We start from the raw sequence: 12,635 nt of genomic DNA, 5'->3' as shown, positions 1-12,635 counted from the left end.
TTCTATTTCTTGCAGCTTGAACTTATGTCAACTGTTTTGTTAATTAACATTATTCTTATTTTTTATATAAGCTATTTTTTTATTTTATTATTCAAGTCTTTGTGCACTCAATTGAGTCTGCCGTTTGTTCAGACTACTTATTTAAAATGAGTTAAAGCAACACAATTCTTGATTTTTTTTGTTTTGGGGGGGGGGGGGGTAATTATTTTGTTTATTCCACTTAAATTTGTAAAAAAAAAAAAAAAATGTAAAAAATATACACTAAATATATAGGGTAATAATAAAAATGCCAGAAAAATAACAAAATGATGATAATGATAATGTCAATAAACAAAAAAGTTGGCAAGATCAAGTTCCAAGAAATGAAATTAAATAAATAAGTAAATAAATTCAATTAAAAAATTAGCTTAGGAAATTTTTGGTCAATATATAATAATAATAATAATGTCAATAAACAAAAAAAAGCTGAGTCAATGTATTAAAAAAAAACAAATTAAATAAAAAATTAATTAACTTAATAGAGCAAATTGAATTATTTGTGTTGAACCCACCATTTATTTACAATGTGTTCTCCTAAAATAGTGATTTTTAGTGTAAATGTTTTTAATATTAGACAATTTAGCAGACATTCACTTGTAGATACACTTTTTTATTTACAATCATAAACCTTTTGGCAATTAGACATTTAAACAAGAGAGAAAAACAACCAACAGTCATACAAATAATAATTAAACAAAAGGATTTTCTCCAGCCACACCTGAAAAGAGTGATTATTATAGTTGTGATATTTCTGTTGCTCCTGAATTTCTGCAAATGCACGTCTGCCGCTTTTCCACACCTCATCTCTCTCACACCAACCAGCCATCAACAAACTCCAGTTTTAGCCTGATGTAGTGGTTGTGTTTATATTGGGCTGTGTGTTTGGAGGGAGCGCAGGTTTTGGAGACGGGTTTTAACCGCACTCATGTGGCATCGATTGTGGTTGGCCGAATAACCGCGGGCCGCTGCGATGTCTGACGCTCCTTTTGCCTGTTTTTTTCTCTGCACGGAAGTCCTCCACCGTGGTAACAGCAGTGTTAAACTATCCTTTAAAAAGCAGTGCATGAGCAAAACTGATTCCTACAACCAAAGCATGCTGTGAGCATAGCTAAGCATGAGAAGTAGTGACAATACTGCTAAAAGAGTGATGTGAAGTGAATGAAATAATAAAGCTTGTAAAAGGAGAGCACTGCTGGGATTTTACTATGATTGAATGGTGCTTTCTGGCCCAGTTTAATGTAAAACTGCATTGAAATTGTAAGATAATAATGCTGAATATGTAGAAAACTGCTGAGCAATGCGAGACATTGATGCCTAACTTAATCTTATGTCAGCACTGGAACTCTCTATTAAAATATAGATGTAACATGTAAGCTTTTACTAGCTTTTACTACAATTGAGTAGGTTTTCTGACCTAATGTGATTAAAAATTGCATTAAAAGTACAAAAATAGTGTTGTAATATAATAATAAGTAGGATAATAATGTTGAATACGTCGTTCATTTTACTAGAACTAATTATTTTGCATAGAAAACTACTGAGCAATAGAAGACGTTGCCAGATATTGCACATTTACTCTTGTTTTAGTATTAGCTATATGCATTAAAATGTATATTTTTGAAATGTCTTATGTTTAACAGATGTAACATGTCAGCTTTCTTTGCTTTTACTATGATTGAGTTGTGTTTTCTGGTCATTATTTTATTGAAAATTTCATTGAAAGTAAGATAATAATGTTGTAATATAATCATAAGTAGGATAATTATGGTGTATACAACGTTCATTTTACTACAACAAATTGTTTTGCATTATTTTGGTAGTTTTTTTTTACCCAATGTGATTGAAAATTGCATTAAAAATAAAATAATAATGTTGTAATATAATAATAAGTAGGATGTTAATGTTGAATACATCAATAATTTTACTTGAACTAATTATTTTGCATAAAAAACTGCTGACCAATGCAAGACGTTGCCAGAGATTGCACATTTACTCTTGTTTTAGTATTAGATCTATGCATTAAAATGTATATTTTTAAAATAATATTACATTTATGTTTTGCAGATGTAACATTGTCAGCTTTTTCTTGCTTTTACTACGGTTGAGTAGTTTTTTTTTACCCAATGTGATTGAAAGTTGCATGGAAAGTAAGATAATAATGTTGTAATATAATTATAAGTAGGATAATAATGTTGAATACGTCGTTCATTTTACTAGAACTAATTATTTTGCATAGAAAACTACTGAGCAATAGAAGACGTTGCCAGAGATTGCACATTTACTCTTTTTTTTAGTATTAGCTATATGCATTGAAATGTATATTTTTGAAATGTCTTATGTTTAACAGATGTAACATGTCAGCTTTCTTTGCTTTTACTATGATTGAGTTGTGTTTTCTGGTCATTATTTTATTGAAAATTGCATTGAAAGTAAGATAATAATGTTGTAATATAATAATAAGTAGGATAATTATGGTGTACACGTTGCCAGAGACTGCAAATTTACTCTTGTTTTAGTATTAAATCTATGCATTAAAATTAGATACATTTATTAATAATATTATATGTTTTGCAGATGTAACATTGTAAGCTTTTTCTGGCTTTTACTATGATTGAGTAGTTTTCTGACCCAATGTGATTGAAAATTGATTGAAAGTGTCAGATAATAATGTTTAATATAATAATACTGGTAAATACAACATTCATTTCACTAGCTCTAATTATTTTGCATAGAAAAATGCTGAGCAATGCAAGACGTTGCCATATATTGCAATTTTACCCTTGTTTTAGTATTATATCTATGCATTAAAATGGATGTTTTGGAAATATCTTATATGTATGTTTTGCAGAAGTAACACTGTAAGCTGTTTCTTGCCTTTACTACAGTTTTTAGTGTGTTTTAGAGTATTCTACATTGTTTTCATGATTAATAAATCGCTGGAAGAGTCTAATTCATTTGAATGAAAAGTAATTTTAACAAGATATAATTAGAGCAATGCAACAATCAAACCCATTTTTATTATGTCTAAAGTGCTCATGCATTACAGTGTTTTTACTGTGGCAAAGTGTTTTTATTGTTCTAAATAAAAGTAAATTTACTATATTCTTTTACCTTTATACGGTTAAAGTTTAACAAATAGCTCATTTTACTAGGAGTAGTAATTCTGCATAGTAAATCAGCATCTGTTCTTGATTATGGGGGTGTTCTTGATATGAAATAAAATAATAAATGTAAACAAATACATAAAACAATCATCAATGCAAAAACTATATATATATATATATATATATATATATATATATATATATATATATATATATATATATATATATATATATATATATATATATATATAGGCCCTGATATCAGCATTCAGTAATATTTCAGATGTCAAAATGTGAAAGTTTATTTGTGGGTGGTTAGCACTGTCGCATCACAGCAAGAAGGTCTCTAATTCAAGTCCCAAATGGACCAATTGGCATTTCTGTGTGGAGTTTGCATGTTCTCCCCGTGTTGGCGTGGGTTTACTCCGGGTCCTCCGCTTTCCCCCACAGTCTAAACACATGCGCTATAGAGGAATTGATCAACTAAATTGGCTGTAGTGTATGAGTGTGTGTGTGTGTGTGTGTGTGTGTGTGTGTGTGTGTGTGTGTGTGTGTGTGTGTGTGTGTGTGTGTGTGTGAATGTGTGTATGGATGTTCGCTAGTGATGGGATTTCGGATGGAAGTGCATCCACTGTTTAAAACATATGCTGGAATAGTTGGCGGTTCATTCCGCTGTGGTGACCCTGATAAATGAGGTACTTAACTGAAGGAAAATGAGTGAATGAATGAGAATTATAAGTATTATAAGTAAAACAGTAATATTAGATGTGAAAATTGCATTAAAGAACATATTAATGTATGAGGATTCGACTTAAAAACTTAGATTATGCAGTGATTTAGTGATTCGTTCTGTAAGGTAAGAGTTTGATTATGTCCTGCTTTGATGAGAAATTTGGTGAATAAGTTTATTTGTCGACTGGAGAATTCTCAGAATAGTGTTTTAATGTTGCTGACCACACCTAGGCTTACTGATGTGCACATTTGAGGAAGTGTTGGCATAACTGAATTTTTTTCAATGTGTTTTTTTGGGTTTGTATTGTTCTGTTTGTTTTCTGCTGCTAATGTCTGGAAATAAAGTAGAGCGTAAAGTAAATTGTTTTTTAAAATGTGTTAATGAATAGCTTTCGTATTTTGTGTAAAACAGAAGTGTTTCTCACAAAGTGCATAAGAGAGCAAGGAGTGCATCCTACAGGTGGTTTGTCAAGCCCACTCACCTGTTTGGAGTACACTAGATTTATATTATATTTTTTTCCCCAATTTTTCAACACATTTTTAATCATAGTAGTTTTAATAGCTCATCTCTAATAGCTGATTTATTTTATCTTTGCCATGATGACAGTAAATAATATTAGACTAGATATTCTTCAAGACACTTCTATACAGCTTAAAGTGACATTGAAAGGCTTAACTAGGTTAATTAGGGTAAAGTTAGGGTAATTAGGCAAGTCGTTGTATAACAGTTGTTTGTTCTGGAGACAATTGAACACAAATATTGCTTAAGGGGGCTAATAATATTGACCTTAAAATGTGTTTAAAACAATTAAAAACTGCTTTTATTCTAGCCGAAATAATACAACTAAGACTTTCTCCAGAAGAAAAAATATTATCAGACATACTGTGAAAATTTAATTTGGGAAATATTTTTTAAAAATTCACAAGAGGACTAACAATTTAGACTTCAACTATATATGCCCATAAATTCATCTGTAAGTGTCTGTAAAATAAAGCATGTCAGCCCTGTGTTGCCCTTTATCGCCAGCAGAAAGAAGCTTCTCCTCAGTCTCTCTGTCTCAGCCTTCAGCAAATGAAAGCACTTTTCTTTTTCCTTCTTTTATTATATCTCATATTTATTCATATCTTATATTATTTCAAGAGTTGACACTTAGCTGATGATTGATTATAATGCTTGTTTGGCATGCTGTCCCGGGAGAGAGCCCAGAGCTCATAAGATCCTCAAGCCCGGGGCTCCCTCCTGTTCCAAGGCGAGAGGGGAGTTTGAGTTCAGGTAGATCTGGAGAATTCCCCTGCTGTAGTAGCTAATGAACAGATAGTGATCGCTCTTAAGGGATATTTACTCACTAGGAGCATGTCTATGGTGGCGATTTAAATTAGTCAATTAACTTAAGTTGCATGTTTTTGGATAGTGGGAAGAAACCGGGAAGCCAGGGGAAACCCACGTGAGCACTTATTATTCCTGTTTTAACACATTTTAATCTGTTTTTAATAATATTTGTTTTTATTTTCTTAATTTTTTTTTACTTGTCTCTTTTATTCGTAAGCTTGCCTTACCTTGTTGAATTCACTTTAACACTGGCCTGTGTTTCAGAACCTGCGCCCGGGCGACGCTTCACGCCTCCCTCCACCACCCTGAGCTCGGGGAAGATGAGCGAGGGTTTGCCTCTGGGGGCTCAGGAGAGCACCGGCGCCGCTCTGGTGGGCAAACTGCGCATGGCAGACCGCAGCATGGTGGAAGTACTGTCCGACCACCCGGGGGAACTGGTGCGCACCGACAGCCCGAACTTCCTCTGCTCCGTCCTGCCGACACACTGGCGCTGCAACAAGACCCTGCCCATCGCCTTCAAGGTACCAGAACCTGTTTTATATGGGTTATTTTTGGGCAGCTTGGTGGCTCAGTGTCACAGCAAGAAGCTAGTTAGAGTCCCGGCTGGGTCAGTTGGCATTTCAGTCTGGAGTTTGCATGTTCTCCTCGTGTTGTTGTGGGTTTTCTCCGGGTGCTCCGGTTTCCCCCACAGTCCAAACACATGCGCTATAGGGGAACTGATCAACTAAACTGGCCGTAGTGTATGAGTGTGTGTGAATGAATGAGTGTGTATGGGTGTTTCCCAGCACTGGGTTGCAGCTGGAAGGGCAAATGCTAAACTTATGTTGGAATAGTTGGCGGTTCATTCCACTGTGGTGACCCCCTGATGAATAAAGGGACAGAAAATGAATGAACGAATAGTTCTGTGGCACATGATCAATTATTTTTTACATAACACTGACTGTAGTTGATTCGTTTGTGCTATTTTTTGGGTTCTTTTAAAGTTGAAGGGCATTTCAAAATCTTGTCATCTCTTTTTTTAATCCTCACAGCATGAATCAAGCTAATGATTTGTAGGGAAGCATCAGTAATTGCTGTTAATGTCCTTTCGTCACATGTGACCGACCGCATTATCTTTCTTCATCTTCTTCTTCTTCCACATTTGGCAAATGACGGCATAAAAGTGAAGCACTCAGTGTTGTCAAAGCCAGCCGTGTGTGTGTGTGTGTGTGTGTGTGTGTGTGTGTAAGGGAGAGCTGAAGAATGAGCTGACATTTACAGTTAATATGCAAATCAGCTGCTCATTTAGTTTAGATGTGCAGATAATTGCACAAGTGGACGTGACGCAGGACAGTACAGAGGATTTGAATGTTGTTTGGCTTTCAGCGTCTGTCCAAAGTGTCTGCTTAATAATAAAGGCAGAATATATTGTATGTCTGCTTAATAAAGTCAAGGAGGATGATGATGAAATGGCAGAAAATTATCAATTATTGTCATTATTTTAAAGGCCGCACTCAAAAACGTGTTGTTTGTTTACACTAGTTATTTAAAATGAGCTAAAACAACACAGTTACTGAGTATTTTGTGGGGTACAACTTATTTTTGTTATTGTTTTCGGTTCACTTAGATTTGTACAAACTAATAAGTTAATTTAATTTTTCAGGTTGTCCCAACATAAATCCATTGTGTGGAACCCAGCTTTTTTAGTGTTTAAAGGTTTAATTTGAGTGTTTTATTCGATTATGATTAATTAATCTTACAATGAGAGTTAAGAAAATTGCAGTGTTACAAAAGGTCATGTTGAAGATATTTTAAAATTTAAATATTAATTATTGAATCTAGAAAATACAACATTTCATTCATTCATTTTATTTTCATTCCATTTATTAATCTGGGGTCGCCACCGTGGAATGAACCGCCTACTTATCCAGCATATGTTTTACACAACGGAAGCCCTTCCAGCTGCAACCCATCACTGGGAAACATCCATACACACCCATTCACACACAAACTTACGCCAACACGGGGAGAACATGCAAGTTTACAGAGAAACGCTAACTGACCCAGCCGAGGCTCAAACTAGTGACCTTTTTGTTGTGATGCGATTGTGGTACCCACTGCGCCACCGTTACACATACAATATATCATGGTTTCAACAAAGCGTATGAAGCCGCACAACTGTCAGGAGTAATTTAAATGATATTTTACAGTAATATTTCACTATAGGGCAGTCTGTCTGATTAAATAAATGTAAATTTGCATATTTAAATAATATTTTACAGTAATATTTCACTATAGGGCAGTCTGTCTGATTAAATAAATGTACATTTGCATATTTAAATTATATTATACAGTAATACTTCACCGTCTGTCTGATCAAATAAATGCACATTTGCATATTTAAATTATATTTTACAGTAATATTTCACCGTATATCTGATCAAGTTAATGCACATTTGCATATTTAAATTATGATTTACAGTAATATTTAACCGTCTGTCTGATCAAATAAATGCACATTTGCATATTTAAATTATATTATACAGTAATATTTCACCGTCTGTCTATCAAATAAATGTAAATTTGCATATTTAAATTATATTATACAGTAATACTTCACCGTCTGTCTGATCAAATAAATGCACATTTGCATATTTAAATTATATTTTACAGTAATATTTCACCGTATATCTGATCAAATAAATGCACATTTGCATATTTAAATTATATTTTACAGTAATACTTCACCGTCTGTCTGATCAAATAAATGCACATTTGCATATTTAAATTATATTTTACAGTAATACTTCACTGTCTGTCTGATCAAATAAATGCACATTTGCATATTTAAATTATATTTTACAGTAATACTTCACCGTCTGTCTGAACAAATAAATGCACATTTGCATATTTAAATTATATTTTACAGTAATACTTCACCGTATATCTGATCAAGTTAATGCACATTTGCATATTTAAATTATGATTTACAGTAATATTTCACCGTCTGTCTGATCAAATAAATGCACATTTGCATATTTAAATTATGATTTACAGTAATATTTCACCGTCTGTCTGATCAAATAAATGCACATTTGCATATTTAAATTATATTTTACAGTAATATTTCACCGTATATCTGATCAAGTTAATGCACATTTGCATATTTAAATTATGATTTACAGTAATATTTCACCGTCTGTCTGAATCAAATAAATGTAAATTTACATATTTTAATTATATTATACAGTAATACTTCACCGTCTGTCTGATCAAATAAATGCACATTTGCATATTTAAATTATATTTTACAGTAATATTTCACCATATATCTGATCAAGTTATTGCACATTTGCATATTTAAATTATGATTTACAGTAATATTTCACCGGCTGTATATCAAATAAATGTAAATTTGCATATTTAAATTATATTATACAGTAATACTTCACCGTCTGTCTGATCAAATAAATGCACATTTGCATATTTAAATTATATTTTACAGTAATATTTTACCGTCTGTCTGATCAAATAAATGCACATTTGCATATTTAAATTATATTTTACAGTAATATTTCACCGTCTGTCTGATCAAATAAATGCACATTTGCATATTTAAATTATGATTTACAGTAATATTTCACCGTCTGTCTGATCAAATAAATGCACATTTGCATATTTAAATTATATTTTACAGTAATACTTCACCGTATATCTGATCAAGTTAATGCACATTTGCATATTTAAATTATGATTTACAGTAATATTTCACCGTCTGTCTGATCAAATAAATGCACATTTGCATATTTAAATTATGATTTACAGTAATATTTCACCGTCTGTCTGATCAAATAAATGCACATTTGCATATTTAAATTATATTTTACAGTAATATTTCACCGTATATCTGATCAAGTTAATGCACATTTGCATATTTAAATTATGATTTACAGTAATATTTCACCGTCTGTCTGAATCAAATAAATGTAAATTTACATATTTTAATTATATTATACAGTAATACTTCACCGTCTGTCTGATCAAATAAATGCACATTTGCATATTTAAATTATATTTTACAGTAATATTTCACCATATATCTGATCAAGTTATTGCACATTTGCATATTTAAATTATGATTTACAGTAATATTTCACCGGCTGTATATCAAATAAATGTAAATTTGCATATTTAAATTATATTATACAGTAATACTTCACCGTCTGTCTGATCAAATAAATGCACATTTGCATATTTAAATTATATTTTACAGTAATATTTTACCGTCTGTCTGATCAAATAAATGCACATTTGCATATTTAAATAATATTTTACAGTAATATTTCACTGTCTGTCTGATCAAATAAATGCACATTTGCATATTTAAATTATATTTTACAGTAATATTTTACCGTCTGTCTGATCAAATAAATGCACATTTGCATATTTAAATAATATTTTACAGTAATATTTCACTGTCTGTCTGATCAAATAAATGCACATTTGCATATTTAAATGATATTTTACCATAATATTTCACCTTTTGATCAAATAAATGTACATTTGCATATTTAAATAATATTCTACAATAATTTTTCACCATCTGTCTCATCAAAGATTTTTTTCATTATACATATAAATGCTCATGTCTTATTCATTATTCATTTTACTTTCATACCTACATTTTTGTCCATTAATGATTTGTTGCATAAATAATGCTGATAATAATTGATGCATCTAATGGATTCTTTTTACAAGACTGTCATCAGCATCTTAAATCCTTGAAAGTTTTTAATATTTAGATTGTTTTTAATATATGAACATTGATATGTATTCATGTGTGTATTACATGATCTTTACATCAAATGACAAAATAGGAATGAGCGCTGGCGTGAATTGTGTCTAATGCAGTGTGTATTGGGTCAGGACAGCAAATCTGACATGATTCTCTCTTCTGGCCGCCGTTATCAGTCTCACACTATTGTTTTCCTCTTTCTGAAAGTCTTGATAACACCATCCTGGAGTATTTCTGTCATTATTTCAGCAAATAGGACTGTAAAGAAATGCTTTGTTGTGTTCTCCCATTCACTGCGCTCTGTGTTTACCAACTATGATGACCTCATTTATTGATTGACAGGTGGTTGCCCTTGGTGATATCCCAGATGGAACACTGGTCACAGTGATGGCGGGAAATGATGAGAATTACTCCGCTGAGCTCCGCAACGCTACAGCCGCCATCAAGAACCAAGTGGCTCGTTTCAATGACCTGCGTTTCGTGGGCCGCAGCGGACGAGGTGAGATGCTGAAAATACATAAAAACATCTCCGCTTACTGCTCAGACATACACATCGAGAGAAGGAAACACGGTCTATATATTCACCCGTGATCTGTGACAGAGTTAATTTAAGGCCGGTATCTGTGTGTGCACATGCTGGGTTATATGCATTTATATTAGCGAGCTGTCCAATGCTTGATTCTGATTGGCTGATGAGTATTCTAAGGAGCCGTTCACACAATGAATGCGTTTTAATGTATAACATGAACGCTATGCTTTCATGTTTTGCAGTGCATCTTTTATAGTCTGCATGAAATCTAAATTTACTCTTTGTATATTTTATATTTATACAGCAGTGCCTCTTTTAAATGGCTGTGCACTTTATTATTTTGTAAAAAAATAATTGCCCTCTTAAACTTTAAGCAAAAACCGTAAGCATCCCTCAATCCTCGAAATGACTTCTCTTTACTTCTGGTCACATATAATGCCTATTGGGAGGGGCTATCAGTAATTTAGGGCGGGACTATCAGTAAATTACGGGGGGGCTAACAGTCCTTTAGGGCAAGGCTATGAGCCCTTTAGGGTGGAGCTAGTAGTCCTTTAGGGCGGAGCTATCAGTCCTTTAGGGCAGAGCTATCAGTCATTTAGGGCAGAACTATCTGCCATTTAGAGCGGAGCTATCAGTCCTTTAGGGCAGAGCTATCTGTCATTTATGGTGGAACTATTGGTCATTTAGGGCGGGGAAAACAGTCATTTAGGGTAGGGTTATCAGTCATTTAAGGCGGAGCTATCAGTCCTTTAGGGTTGGATTATCAGTCACTTTGGGCGGGGCTATCAGTCCTTTAGGGCAGGACTATCTGTCATTTAGGGCGGAGCTATCAGTCTTTTAGGGCAGAGCTATTTGTCTTTTAGGGCAGAACTATCTGTCATTTAGGGCGGAGCTATCAGTCCTTTAGGGCAGAGCCATCTGTCATTTAGGGCGGAGCTATCTGTCCTTTAGGGCAGAGCTGTCTGTCATTTAGGGCGGAGCTATCAGTCCTTTAGGGCGGAGCTATCTGTCATTTAGGGCAGAGCTATCTGTCATTTAGGGCGGAGCTATCTGTCATTTAGGGCGGAGCTATCAGTCTTTTAGGGCAGAGCTATCAGTCCTTTAGGGCAGAGCCATCTGTCATTTAGGGCGGAGCTATTAGTCCTTTAGGGCAGAGCTGTCTGTCATTTAGGGCGGAGCTATCAGTCCTTTAGGGCGGAGCTATCTGTCATTTAGGGCAGAGCTATCTGTCATTTAGGGCAGAGCTATCTGTCATTTAGGGCGGAGCTATCTGTCATTTAGGGCGGAGCTATCTGTCATTTAGGGCGAAGCTATCAGTCCTTTATGGTGGAGCTATCAGTCCTTTAGGGCGGAGAAAACAGTCATTTAGGGCGGAGCTATCAGTCCTTTAGGGCGGAGCTATCTGTCTTTTAGGGAGGAGCTGTCAGTCCTTTAGGGCAGAGCTATCTGTAATTTAGGGCGGAGCTATCAGTCTTTTAGGCCAGAGCTATCTGTCATTTAGGGCGTAGCTATCAGTCCTTTAGGGCAGAGCTATCAGTCCTTTAGGGCAGAGCTATCTGTCATTTAGGGCGGAGCTATCTGCCATTTAGGGCAGAGCTATCAGTCATTTAGGGCGGAGCTATCTGCCATTTAGGGCGGAGCTATCAGTCCTTTATGGTGGAGCTATCAGTCCTTTAGGGTGGGGAAAACTGTCATTTAGGGTGGAGCTATCAGGGCGTGTCATGTTTTTGGTTTTATTATGCACCGCCATACATTTTTTTCTCATTTCGGGGCGGTTCGAGTTAGATGTACAATCTTAACTTCTAGTTCATGTCAGCTTTAAGAGACTGTGTCAAGTTAAAAGAAGTTTTTACACTAAGCACTGCTCATCAGTGTTGGTTCTCAAGCAGTGGACCAATCAGAAGAACTTGGAGGCGGGGCAAGCACTGCAAGCTTTTGTTTACAGCAGAAAATGTACTATTTAATGGCGGAATTTTGGAGGAGGCCTTTCCTGAACAATGTATCTCAGCTCTATCTAATATTTTAGACCAAATGCGTATGTACCTTGAGGTTTGCCGTTATGTTCAGATAAAGTAGTTCTTGCAGGATTTGAGCACATATCCCTCCACTAAATGATTTATAAGTTAT

General features: G+C 34.3%; 1 protein-coding gene across 7 annotated transcripts in view; it reads left to right on the top strand.

Moving 5' to 3' along the window:
* Positions 1-12,635, top strand: part of runx1 (RUNX family transcription factor 1) — a 224,006-nt gene that overhangs the window by 182,688 nt on the left and 28,683 nt on the right. For all 7 annotated transcript variants that reach the window (XM_073948887.1, XM_073948914.1, XM_073948907.1 and 4 more), the window contains 2 exons: positions 5,470-5,726; positions 10,322-10,478. In XM_073948887.1, the coding sequence (XP_073804988.1) occupies positions 5,470-5,726; positions 10,322-10,478 (414 nt within the window). The remainder of the gene's footprint in view (positions 1-5,469; positions 5,727-10,321; positions 10,479-12,635) is intronic.

The sequence above is a fragment of the Danio rerio genome, chromosome 1, assembly GCF_049306965.1.
Source record: "Danio rerio strain Tuebingen ecotype United States chromosome 1, GRCz12tu, whole genome shotgun sequence".
Classification (NCBI taxonomy): Eukaryota; Metazoa; Chordata; class Actinopteri; order Cypriniformes; family Danionidae; genus Danio; species Danio rerio.
This window is presented reverse-complemented; position numbering and strand designations above follow the sequence as displayed.